This window comes from Hypanus sabinus, unplaced genomic scaffold (assembly GCF_030144855.1).
Source record: "Hypanus sabinus isolate sHypSab1 unplaced genomic scaffold, sHypSab1.hap1 scaffold_2183, whole genome shotgun sequence".
NCBI lineage: Eukaryota > Metazoa > Chordata > Chondrichthyes > Myliobatiformes > Dasyatidae > Hypanus > Hypanus sabinus.
The window spans coordinates 9,759-23,285 of NW_026780291.1; the positions used below are offsets into that span (position 1 = coordinate 9,759).

Below are 13,527 nucleotides of genomic sequence, written 5' to 3' on the forward strand. Positions count from 1 at the left end.
ACACACTCCCGGGGTCAGACACAGAGTGAATCTCCCTCCACACCGTCCCATCACACACTCCCGGGGTCAGACACAGAGTGAATCTCCCTCCACACCGTCCCATCACTCACTCCCAGGGTCAGACACAGAGTGAATCTCCCTCCACACCGTCCCATCACAAACACCCGAGGTCAGACACAGAGTGAATCTCCCTCCACACCGTCCCACCACACACTCCCGGGAATCAGTGAAGATGGACCTGGTGACGTAGTTCCCCATGGCTGCCCAGAGTGGGACAATCGCAGCTCCAATGGCAACAGCGGACGGGACCAGGGTGTAGTAACGCTCCCAGTAGTTGGTGGATACGAAGAGAGAGTAAATCCCCATGGCCAGGAATATCATCCACTTTGTGCCCAGGAACCTGGGGAGGGTGAGTGTCAGGGTGGGAGAGGATATCATTCCAATTCTCCCACTAATCTTCCAATCTACTCCCAGCCAGCCCAACCCTCCCTGGTCCAAATCTCATTCCAATACAAACCACCCTCAGCACAGCTCTGTCCATCCCAACTTTACCCCATTCAATGACTCCTCCTGCACCCGAATTCAACACTGACCACCCCAACATCTCCACCACATCCTCTCAGATGGGTGAGTGTCAGGGTGGGGCTGCTGGAGAGGATATCATTCCAATTCTCCCACATCCACCACATCCTCTCCCCTCTCCCACGGAAATATGTCCCAACCCAACACTGTCCATCCCAAAATGGGCGACAGGCAAACGGCCGATTAACTCAATAGTGTTTTGTATCATCTGTCGACACAAGCAGTGTGGTAGAAGTTCGAACCTGGGGGGGGGGGGGGCAGAAGGTGCTGGGGTATTTGCTATTACTTAGGAGAAAGCACTGGGGTACTTGCTGGATGTTTCCTATAGCGGGTGAGTCTCGGACCAGAGGACACAGATAGAGTGGATGTGGAGAGGATGTTTCCTGTAGTGGGGGAATCTAGGACCAGAGGACACAGATAGAGTGGATGTGGAGAGGATGTTTCCTATCGTGGGGGAGTCTAGGACCAGAGGACACAGATAGAGTGGGTGTGGAGAAGATGTTTCCTGTAGTGGGGGAGTCTAGGACCAGAGGACACAGATAGAGTGGATGTGGAGAGGATGTTTCCTATAGTGGGGGAGTCTAGGACCAGAGGACACAGATAGAGTGGATGTGGAGAGGATGTTTCCTGTAGTGGGGGAATCTAGGACCAGAGGACACAGATAGAGTGGGTGTGGAGAAGATGTTTCCTGTAGTGGGGGAGTCTAGGACCAGAGGACACAGATAGCGTGGATGTGGAGAGGATGTTTCCTGTAGTGGGGGAATCTAGGACCAGAGGATACAGATAGAGTGGATGTGGAGAGGATGTTTCCTGTAATGGGGGAGTCTAGGACCAGAGGACACAGATAGAGTGGATGTGGAGAAGATGTTTCCTGTAGTGGGGGAGTCTAGGACCAGAGGTCACAGATAGAGTGGATGTGGAGTGGATGTTTCCTGTAATGGGGGAGTCTGGGACCAGAGGACACAGATAGAGTGGATGTGGAGAGGATGTCTCCTATAGTGGGGGAGTCTAGGACCAGAGGATACAGATAGAGTGGATGTGGAGAGGATGTTTCCTATAGTGGGGGAGTCTAGGACCAGAGTACACAGATAGAGTGGATGTGGAGAGGATGTTTCCTGTAGTGGGGGAGTCTAGGACCAGAGGACACAGATAGAGTGGATGTGGAGAGGATGTTTCCTGTAGTGGGGGAGTCTGGGATCAGAGGACACAGATAGAGTGGATGTGGAGAGGATGTTTCCTGTAGTGGGGGAGTCTGGGATCAGAGGACACAGATAGAGTGGATGTGGAGAGGATGTTTCCTGTAGTGGGGGAGTCTAGGACCAGAGGACACAGATAGAGTGGGTGTGGAGAAGATGTTTCCTGTAGTGGGGGAATCTAGGACCAGAGGATACAGATAGAGTGGATGTGGAGAGGATGTTTCCTGTAATGGGGGAGTCTAGGACCAGAGGACACAGATAGAGTGGATGTGGAGAAGATGTTTCCTGTAATGGGGGAGTCTGGGACCAGAGGACACAGATAGAGTGGATGTGGAGAGGATGTCTCCTATAGTGGGGGAGTCTAGGACCAGAGGATACAGATAGAGTGGATGTGGAGAGGATGTTTCCTATAGTGGGGGAGTCTAGGACCAGAGGACACAGATAGAGTGGATGTGGAGAGGATGTTTCCTGTAGTGGGGGAGTCTAGGACCAGAGGACAGAGATAGAGTGGATGTGGAGAGGATGTTTCCTATAGTGGGGGAGTCTAGGACCAGAGGACAGAGATAGAGTGGATGTGGAGAGGATGTTTCCTGTAGTGGGGGAGTCTAGGACCAGAGGACACAGATAGAGTGGATGTGGAGAGGATGTTTCCTGTAGTGGGGGAGTCTAGGACCAGAGGACACAGATAGAGTGGATCTGGAGAGGATGTTTCCTGTAGTGGGGGAGTCTAGGACCAGAGGACACAGATAGAGTGGATGTGGAGAGGATGTTTCCTGTAGTGGGGGAGTCTGGGATCAGAGGACACAGAGAGAGTGGATGTGGAGAGGATGTTTCCTGTAGTGGGGGAGTCTAGGACCAGAGGACACAGATAGAGTGGATGTGGAGAGGATGTTTCCCATAGTGGGGGAGTCTAGAACCAGAGGACACAGAGAGAGTGGATGTGGAGAGGATGTTTCCTGTAGTGGGGGAGTCTGGGATCAGAGGACACAGAGAGAGTGGATGTGGAGAGGATGTTTCCTGTAGTGGGGGAGTCTGGGACAAGAGGTATAACACCCTGGGAAAGGTTTCACTGTGGACGTAATGGTGTTTTTTGTGGAAACGGTGTTTGGGTTCTGGTTCGAGATAACGTTTGTTTTTGAACGGGAGCCGTCCAACCAGGGGAGGGTGTTTCCGTGTTGTGTGCCTGACACCAGGGTGATCCGGGTCTCTCGTTCGGCGGGAGATGGAGGGAGACGACGCTGGAGCAGGGGAAAGGCCCGACGGAGGGTGGAGGGATGGAAGGAGGATCGGTGAGGGAGGAACCGTGAGTTCCAACTTGTGCACGTTAGTCTGGTTCATTAAAATGGGCCCTTTTCTTCCTGTTTTTCTTCACTAACTCTTTCGTCAAATGAAGAATTATGAAGCTAAATCGTTTAATTGTACCCAGTGTACTGTCTGTTATTTCATGGTACTGATCTGTAACAAGGCTGTTTCCGTGCTGTAATTGTTATGTGGAACTCAGGGGGAGAGATTATTGAAGGGTTTTCTCTGAAGGAAGATTCGATGGAGGCTGGGTAAGACGAGGGAACACGTACCAATCCTCACCGAGGGATCAGAAGTGGAGGGAATGAGCAGCCTGTTTCCGTGCTGTAATTGTTATGTGGAAGTCAGGGGGAAAGATTATTGAAGGGTTTTCTCTCGAGCAGCGGAAGGTGAGGGAAGAGGTATATGAGATCACAGAGGCTGATCCTGACTGTGGACATTGGGGGGGTGTATTCAGGTCTGCCTCTACGCCGCGGTGCCTGAACCTCGACCGGCTGCGCCAAGTCCGCATGGGCTGGTTTGAGTCGGTCCACCGTGAAAACCTCCTCTCTCCCCCCAACAGGCAGCCTGTTTCTGTGCTGTAATTGTTATGTGGAACTCGGGGGGAGAGATTATTGAAGGGTTTTCTCTGAAGGCAGATACGATGGAGGCTGGGTAAGTCGAGGGACCATGTACCGATCCTCACTGAGGGATCAGAAGTGGAGGGAGTGAGCAGCCTGTTTCCGTGCTGTAATTGTTATGTGGTTATATGGGTTTCGGGATGTGGACCCGCATCTCAATCTCACCCGTCTGGCAGGGCCAGAGATCGTCTTGTCTACACTTAGGCCGCAGGCAGAGCCCGAGGGTTACAGAGGGCACAGCCTCAGAATAGAATGCAGATAAAGAGGAATTTCTTCCCCCAGAGGTGGTCTTGTTTATTATTTATTGTAGGGCCTGCGCTGTTTTGTGCACTTTATGCACTCCTGGGTAGGTCTGTGTTCTAGCGTAGCTGTTGTGTGTTTTTTTTTTCTCTGTGTTGTTTTTTTTTATGTGGTTCAGTCTAGTTTTTGTACTGGGTCATGGTTCTGAAAAACGTTGTCTCGTTTTTACTGTGTACTGTACCAGCAGTTATGGTCAAAATGACAATAGAAGTGACTTGATTTCTTCAGCCAGAGGGAGGTGAATTTCTACAATTCATTGCACACAGTTGGCTGTGAAGCCAGGTCATTGGGCGTGTTTACGGCAGAGGTAGACAAATACCTGGTTAGTCCGGGAGTGCAAATTTACGGGGAGAAGGCAGGAAATGGGGTTGAGAGGGAAATGGATCAGCCATGATGAAATGGCAGAACAGATTCGATGAGCTGAATGGCTTAATTCTGTTCCTATCTCTTATAGTCCCAGCCTTACCCCACCCAAAAATCCCTTACCCATCCTCCCCACCCATAGAAAAACATTATATCCCAACTGAACCCCACCCGACTCAACACCCCACCCAATATGCTCTTCTCCATCACACCCAACCCAACCCTCCACACACAAAATAGCCCAACCCAACACTATCCATCCTAACTTAACCCTACCCAAAGACCCATTCCCCACTCCTCCACATCCCATCCCCACCCCAACCCAACCCCACCCATACAAATATATTCCAATGGAACTCCGCCCCACCCACCCCCATCCCAATCTAACATGGCCTAACCCAACATCCCCACCCAAACCCATCCTCACCCCAACCCAACCCCACCCATACAAATATATTCCAGTGGAAATCCGCCCTTACCCCAGCCAACCCCACCCTCCGCATCCCAACCCAACATCCCATCCTCACCCCAACCCCAACCCCAGCCATACAAATATATTCCAGTGGAAATCCGCCCCACCCACCCCCATCCCAATCTAACATGGCCTAACCCAACATCCCCACCCAAACCCCTCAACCCAACCCAACCGAAACCCAACCCAACCCCACCCTTACAAATATATTCCAGTGGAAATCCGCCCCACCCACCTCCATCCCAAAACAACATGGCCTAACCCAACATCTCTCCCAAATCGCCAGCCAACCCAAAATCCAACCATAGAAACATATCCCAAATGAACCCCAACCCAGTGCTAGCCGATCCCAGCCCGACCCCACCTCGTGAACCTTTCCCCAACGCTCGCCATCCCAAAGCTAAGCCTGAACCGCCCAACCATCCCCATCCGCCTGCACACCCTTGCCCAGCTATCACCGGGAGGGCCAGCCCACCTACCTGATGAGGACAGGGGTGTAGAGCAGCGCCACGATGGGGGTGACATTGATCCCCATCAGCATCTTCCTGTCGATGTCCTGCAGACCCAGGTTGCCGTACTTGACCTCCCGGTACGTCTCGTCATAGTGCAGGATCAACTGTACCTGCAGGAGCCCTGGGCGGGAGGACACACAACATGCGGTATGGGACACGGGGCGTACAGGGAGAGTTTACCTCGAGACTGTGTTTACAGTGACCCCAGGGCCCAGACAAGGGATCTACCCAGGTAGATGGCATAGATCAGCAAGGTACCCACAGTGGCACACACCCCGGCCCAGGGTACCTACCCAGGTAGACGGCGTAGATCAGCATAGAGCCCACACTGGCACACACCCCGGCCCAGGGTACCTACCCAGGTAGACGGTGTAGATCAACATGGAGCCCACACTGGCACACACCCCGGCCCAGGGTACCTACCCAGGTAGACGGTGTAGATCAACATGGAGCCCACACTGGCACACACCCCGGCCCAGGGCACCTACCCAGGTAGACGGCGTAGATCAACATGGAGCCCACACTGGCACACACCCCAGCCCAGGGCACCTACCCAGGTAGATGGCATAGATCAACAAGGTACCCACACTGGCACACACCCCGGCCCAGGGTACCTACCCAGGTAGATGGCATAGATCAACATGGAGCCCACACTGGCACACACCCCGGCCCAGGGCACCTACCCAGGTAGACGGTGTAGATCAACATCGAGCCCACACTGGTACACACCCCGGCCCAGGGCACCTACCCAGGTAGACGGCGTAGATCAGCATGGTACCCACACTGGCACACACTCCGGCCCAGGGCACCTACCCAGGTAGACGGCGTAGATCAGCATGGAGCCCACACTGGCACACACCCCGGCCCAGGGCACCTACCCAGGTAGACGGCGTAGATCAACATGGAGCCCACACTGGCACACACCCCGGCCCAGGGCATCTACCCAGGTAGACAGCGTAGATCAACATGGAGCCCACACTGGTACACACCCCGGCCCAGGGTACCTACCCAGGTAGATGGCGTAGATCAACATGGAGCCCACACTGGCACACACCCCGGCCCAGGGCACCTACCCAGGTAGACGGCGTAGATCAGCATGGAGCCCACACTGGCACACACCCTGGCCCAGGGCACCTACCCAGGTAGACGGCGTAGATCAGCATGGAGCCCACACTGGCACACACCCCGGCCCAGGGCACCTACCCAGGTAGACGGCGTAGATCAGCATGGAGCCCGCACTGGCACACACCCCGGCCCAGGGCACCTACCCAGGTAGACGGCGTAGATCAACATGGAGCCCACACTGGCACACACCCCGGCCCAGGGCACCTACCCAGGTAGACGGCGTAGATCAGCATGGTACCCACACTGGCACACACCCCGGCCCAGGGCACCTACCCAGGTAGACGGCGTAGATCAACATGGAGCCCACACTGGCACACACCCCGGCCCAGGGCACCTACCCAGGTAGACGGCGTAGATCAACATGGAGCCCACACTGGCACACACCCCGGCCCAGGGCACCTACCCAGGTAGACGGCGTAGATCAACATGGAGCCCACACTGGCACACACCCCGGCCCAGGGCAACTACCCAGGTAGACGGCGTAGATCAGCAAGGAGCCCACACTGGCACACACCCCGGCCCAGGGCACCTACCCAGATAGACGGCGTAGATCAGCATGGAGCCCACACTGGCACACACCCCGGCCCAGGGCACCTACCCAGGTAGACGGCGTAGATCAACATGGAGCCCACACTGGCACACACCCCGGCCCAGGGCATCTACCCAGGTAGACAGCGTAGATCAACATGGAGCCCACACTGGTACACACCCCGGCCCAGGGTACCTACCCAGGTAGATGGCGTAGATCAACATGGAGCCCACACTGGCACACACCCTGGCCCAGGGTACCTACCCAGGTAGACGGTGTAGATCAACATGGAGCCCACACTGGCACACACCCCGGCCCAGGGCACCTACCCAGGTAGACGGTGTAGATCAACATGGAGCCCACACTGGCACACACCCCGGCCCAGGGCACCTACCCAGGTAGACGGCGTAGATCAGCATGGAGCCCACACTGGCACACACCCCGGCCCAGGGCACCTACCCAGGTAGACGGCTTAGATCAACATGGAGCCCACACTGGCACACACCCCGGCCCAGGGCACCTACCCAGGTAGACGGCGTAGATCAGCATGGAGCCCACACTGGCACACACCCCGGCCCAGGGCACCTACCCAGGTAGACGGCGTAGATCAGCATGGAGCCCGCACTGGCACACACCCCGGCCCAGGGCACCTACCCAGGTAGACGGCGTAGATCAACATGGAGCCCACACTGGCACACACCCCGGCCCAGGGCACCTACCCAGGTAGACGGCGTAGATCAGCATGGTACCCACACTGGCACACACCCCGGCCCAGGGCACCTACCCAGGTAGACAGCGTAGATCAACATGGAGCCCACACTGGCACACACCCCGGCCCAGGGCACCTACCCAGGTAGACGGCGTAGATCAACATGGAGCCCACACTGGCACACACCCCGGCCCAGGGCACCTACCCAGGTAGACGGCGTAGATCAGCAAGGAGCCCACACTGGCACACACCCCGGCCCAGGGCACCTACCCAGGTAGACGGCGTAGATCAGCATGGAGCCCACACTGGCACACACCCCGGCCCAGGGCATCTACCCAGGTAGACGGCGTAGATCAGCATGGAGCCCACACTGGCACACACCCCGGCCCAGGGCACCTACCCAGGTAGACGGCGTAGATCAACATGGAGCCCACACTGGCACACACCCCGGCCCAGGGCACCTACCCAGGTAGACGGCGTAGATCAGCATGGAGCCCACACTGGCACACACCCCGGCCCAGGGCATCTACCCAGGTAGACGGCGTAGATCAACATGGAGCCCACACTGGCACACACCCCGGCCCAGGGCACCTACCCAGGTAGACGGCGTAGATCAACATGGAGCCCACACTGGTTCACACCCCGGCCCAGGGCACCTACCCAGGTAGACGGCGTAGATCAACATGGAGCCCACACTGGCACACACCCCGGCCCAGGGCACCTACCCAGGTAGACGGCGTAGATCAGCATGGAGCCCACACTGGTACACACCCCGGCCCAGGGCACCTACCCAGGTAGACGGCGTAGATCAGCATAGAGCCCACACTGGCACACACCCCGGCCCAGGGCACCTACCCAGGTAGACGGTGTAGATCAACATGGAGCCCACACTGGCACACACCCCGGCCCAGGGTACCTACCCAGGTAGACGGTGTAGATCAGCATGGAGCCCACACTGGCACACACCCCAGCCCAGGGCACCTACCCAGGTAGACGGCTTAGATCAACATGGAGCCCACACTGGCACACACCCCGGCCCAGGGCACCTACCCAGGTAGACGGCGTAGATCAGCATGGAGCCCACACTGGCACACACCCCGGCCCAGGGCACCTACCCAGGTAGACGGCTTAGATCAACATGGAGCCCACACTGGCACACACCCCGGCCCAGGGCACCTACCCAGGTAGACGGCGTAGATCAGCATGGTACCCACACTGGCACACACCCCGGCCCAGGGCACCTACCCAGGTAGACGGCGTAGATCAACATGGAGCCCACACTGGCACACACCCCGGCCCAGGGCACCTACCCAGGTAGACGGCGTAGATCAGCAAGGAGCCCACACTGGCACACACCCCGGCCCAGGGCACCTACCCAGGTAGACGGCTTAGATCAACATGGAGCCCACACTGGCACACACCCCGGCCCAGGGCACCTACCCAGGTAGACGGCGTAGATCAGCATGGTACCCACACTGGCACACACCCCGGCCCAGGGCACCTACCCAGGTAGACGGCGTAGATCAACATGGAGCCCACACTGGCACACACCCCGGCCCAGGGCACCTACCCAGGTAGACGGCGTAGATCAACATGGAGCCCACACTGGCACACACCCCGGCCCAGGGCACCTACCCAGGTAGACGGCGTAGATCAGCATGGAGCCCACACTGGCACACACCCCGGCCCAGGGCACCTACCCAGGTAGACGGCGTAGATCAGCATGGAGCCCACACTGGCACACACCCCGGCCCAGGGCACCTACCCAGGTAGACGGCGTAGATCAGCATGGAGCCCACACTGGCACACACCCCGGCCCAGGGCACCTACCCAGGTAGACGGCGTAGATCAGCATGGAGCCCACACTGGCACACACCCCGGCCCAGGGCACCTACCCAGGTAGACGGCGTAGATCAGCATGGAGCCCACACTGGCACACACCCCGGCCCAGGGCACCTACCCAGGTAGACGGCGTAGATCAGCATGGAGCCCACACTGGCACACACCCCGGCCCAGGGCACCTACCCAGGTAGACGGCGTAGATCAGCATGGTGCCCACACTGGCACACACCCCGGCCCAGGGCACCTACCCAGGTAGACGGCGTAGATCAGCATGGTGCCCGCACTGGCACACACCCCGGCCCAGGGCACCTACCCAGGTAGACGGCGTAGATCAGCATGGAGCCCACACTGGCACACACCCCGGCCCAGGGCACCTACCCAGGTAGACGGCGTAGATCAGCATGGTGCCCGCACTGGCACACACCCCGGCCCAGGGCACCTACCCAGGTAGACGGCGTAGATCAGCATGGAGCCCACACTGGCACACACCCCGGCCCAGGGCACCTACCCAGGTAGACGGCGTAGATCAGCATGGTGCCCACACTGGCACACACCCCGGCCCAGGGCACCTACCCAGGTAGACGGCGTAGATCAGCATGGAGCCCACACTGGCACACACCCCGGCCCAGGGCACCTACCCAGGTAGACGGCGTAGATCAGCATGGTGCCCACACTGGCACACACCAGGTTCTTGATGACGAACAAACGCTTGCGGCGAAAGTACTTGTGCTCCTCCTCCTCCTCGTTGTAATCCTGACCCATAAAGTCATCGATCTGCTGGGACGGGGAACAGAGGGTCAGAGACGAGGTCCGCCCAGCGTCTGTGGAGGGAGAACGCTCCAGGCCGGGAATGGAAGGACAAGGGGAGAGCGTGCAAGCTGGCAGGAGACAGGTGAGGGGGTTGTGGGGGGAAGGACGATGAGTAGAGAAGGTAAAGGTTTTGCTGAAACTGGAGAGGGTTCCAAGGAGCTTCACGGAATTGATTCCGGGATTGAAAGTCCTGACATATGAAGAACGTTTGATGGTTTTGGACCTGTGTACTCTCCGGAATTTCAGAACAGTGAGGGGCAACGGCATTAAAACCTATCTAATGGTGAAAGAGCTCGATAGAGTGGATGTGGAGAGGATGTTTCCTGTAGTGGGGGAATATAGGACCAGAGGACACAGATAGACTGGATGTGGAGAGGATGTTTCCTGTAGTGGGGGAGTCTAGGACCAGAGGACACAGATAGAGTGGATGTGGAGAGGATGTTTCCTGTAGTGGGGGAGTCTAGGACCAGAGGACACAGATAGAGTGGATGTGGAGAGGATGTTTCCTGTAGTGGGGGAGTCTAGGGCCAGAGGACACAGATAGAGTGGATGTGGAGAGGATGTTTCCTACAGTGGGGGAGTCTAGGACCACAGATAGAGTGGATGTGGAGAGGATGTTTCCTATCGTGGGGGAGTCTAGGACCAGAGGACACAGATAGAGTGGATGTGGAGAGGTTGTTTCCTGTAGTGGGGGAGTCTAGGACCACAGATAGAGTGGATGTGGAGAGGATGTTTCCTATCGTGGGGGAGTCTAGGACCAGAGGACACAGATAGAGTGGATGTGGAGAGGATGTTTCCTGTAGTGGGGGAGTCTAGGACCAGAGGACACAGATAGATTGGATGTGGAGAGGATGTTTCCTGTAGTGGGGGAGTCTAGGACCAGAGGACACAGATAGAGTGGATGTGGAGAGGATGTTTCCTACAGTGGGGGAGTCTAGGACCACAGATAGAGTGGATGTGGAGAGGATGTTTCCTATCGTGGGGGAGTCTAGGACCAGAGGACACAGATAGAGTGGATGTGGAGAGGTTGTTTCCTGTAGTGGGGGAGTCTAGGACCACAGATAGAGTGGATGTGGAGAGGATGTTTCCTATCGTGGGGGAGTCTAGGACCAGAGGACACAGATAGAGTGGATGTGGAGAGGATGTTTCCTGTAGTGGGGGAGTCTAGGACCAGAGGACACAGATAGATTGGATGTGGAGAGGATGTTTCCTGTAGTGGGGGAGTCTAGGACCAGAGGACACAGATAGAGTGGATGTGGAGAGGATGTTTCCTATAGTGGGGGAGTCTAGGGCCAGAGGACACAGATAGAGTGGATGTGAAGAGGATGTTTCCTATCGTGGGGGAGTCTAGGACCAGAGGACACAGATAGAGTGGATGTGAAGAGGATGTTTCCGGTAGTGGGGGAGTCTAGGACCAGAGGACACAGATAGAGTGGATGTGAAGAGGATGTTTCCTGTAGTGGGGGAGTCTAGGAGCAGAGGACACAGATAGAGTGGATGTGAAGAGGATGTTTCCTATAGTGGGGGAGTCTAGGACCAGAGGACACAGATAGAGTGGATGTGGAGAGGATGTTTCCTGTAGTGGGGGAGTCTAGGACCAGAGGACACAGATAGAGTGGATGTGGAGAGGATGTTTCCTATAGTGGGGGAGTCTAGGACCAGAGGACACAGATAGAGTGGATGTGGAGAGGATGTTTCCTACAGTGGGGGAGTCTAGGACCAGGGGACACAGATAGAGTGGATGTGGAGAGGATGTTTCCTACAGTGGGGGAGTCTAGGACCAGGGGACACAGATAGAGTGGATGTGGAGAGGATGTTTCCTATAGTGGGGGAGTCTAGGACCAGAGGACACAGATAGAGTGGATGTGAAGAGGATGTTTCCTATAGTGGGGGAGTCTAGGACCAGAGGACACAGATAGAGTGGATGTGGAGAGGATGTTTCCTACAGTGGGGGAGTCTAGGACCAGGGGACACAGATAGAGTGGATGTGGAGAGGATGTTTCCTACAGTGGGGGAGTCTAGGACCAGGGGACACAGATAGAGTGGATGTGGAGAGGATGTTTCCTGTAGTGGGGGAGTCAAGGACCAGAGGACACAGATAGAGTGGATGTGGAGAGGATGTTTCCTGTAGTGGGGGAGTCTAGGACCAGAGGACACAGATAGAGTGGATGTGAAGAGGATGTTTCCTATAGTGGGGGAGTCTAGGACCAGAGGACACAGATAGAGTGGATGTGGAGAGGATGTTTCCTGTAGTGGGGGAGTCTAGGACCAGAGGACACAGATAGAGTGGATGTGGAGAGGATGTTTCCTATAGTGGGGGAGTCTAGGACCAGAGGACACAGATAGAGTGGATGTGGAGAGGATGTTTCCTACAGTGGGGGAGTCTAGGACCAGGGGACACAGATAGAGTGGATGTGGAGAGGATGTTTCCTACAGTGGGGGAGTCTAGGACCAGGGGACACAGATAGAGTGGATGTGGAGAGGATGTTTCCTATAGTGGGGGAGTCTAGGACCAGAGGACACAGATAGAGTGGATGTGAAGAGGATGTTTCCTATAGTGGGGGAGTCTAGGACCAGAGGACACAGATAGAGTGGATGTGGAGAGGATGTTTCCTACAGTGGGGGAGTCTAGGACCAGGGGACACAGATAGAGTGGATGTGGAGAGGATGTTTCCTACAGTGGGGGAGTCTAGGACCAGGGGACACAGATAGAGTGGATGTGGAGAGGATGTTTCCTGTAGTGGGGGAGTCAAGGACCAGAGGACACAGATAGAGTGGATGTGGAGAGGATGTTTCCTGTAGTGGGGGAGTCTAGGACCAGAGGACACAGATAGAGTGGATGTGAAGAGGATGTTTCCTATAGTGGGGGAGTCTAGGACCAGAGGACACAGATAGAGTGGATGTGGAGAGGATGTTTCCTACAGTGGGGGAGTCTAGGACCAGGGGACACAGATAGAGTGGATGTGGAGAGGATGTTTCCTACAGTGGGGGAGTCTAGGACCAGGGGACACAGATAGAGTGGATGTGGAGAGGATGTTTCCTGTAGTGGGGGAGTCTAGGACCAGAGGACACTGATAGAGTGGATGTGGAGAGGATGTTTCCTATAGTGGGGGAGTCTAGGACCAGAGGACACAGATAGAGTGGATGTGAAGAGGATGTTTCCTA

The 13,527-nt window shown here is 56.3% G+C and overlaps 1 protein-coding gene across 1 annotated transcript; it reads right to left on the reverse strand.

Moving 5' to 3' along the window:
• Nucleotides 1-207: 207 nt before the first annotated feature.
• On the reverse strand, nt 208-10,479 carry LOC132387753 (protein unc-93 homolog B1-like; the record flags this gene model as incomplete). Its single annotated transcript, XM_059960116.1, has 3 exons — nt 10,191-10,479; nt 5,315-5,468; nt 208-400 (listed from the first exon to the last, which is right to left on the reverse strand). Coding segments are annotated over exons 1-3 (471 nt in total), but the record flags the coding sequence as incomplete, so codon positions are not given.
• Between the last annotated feature and the right edge of the window lie 3,048 nt (nt 10,480-13,527).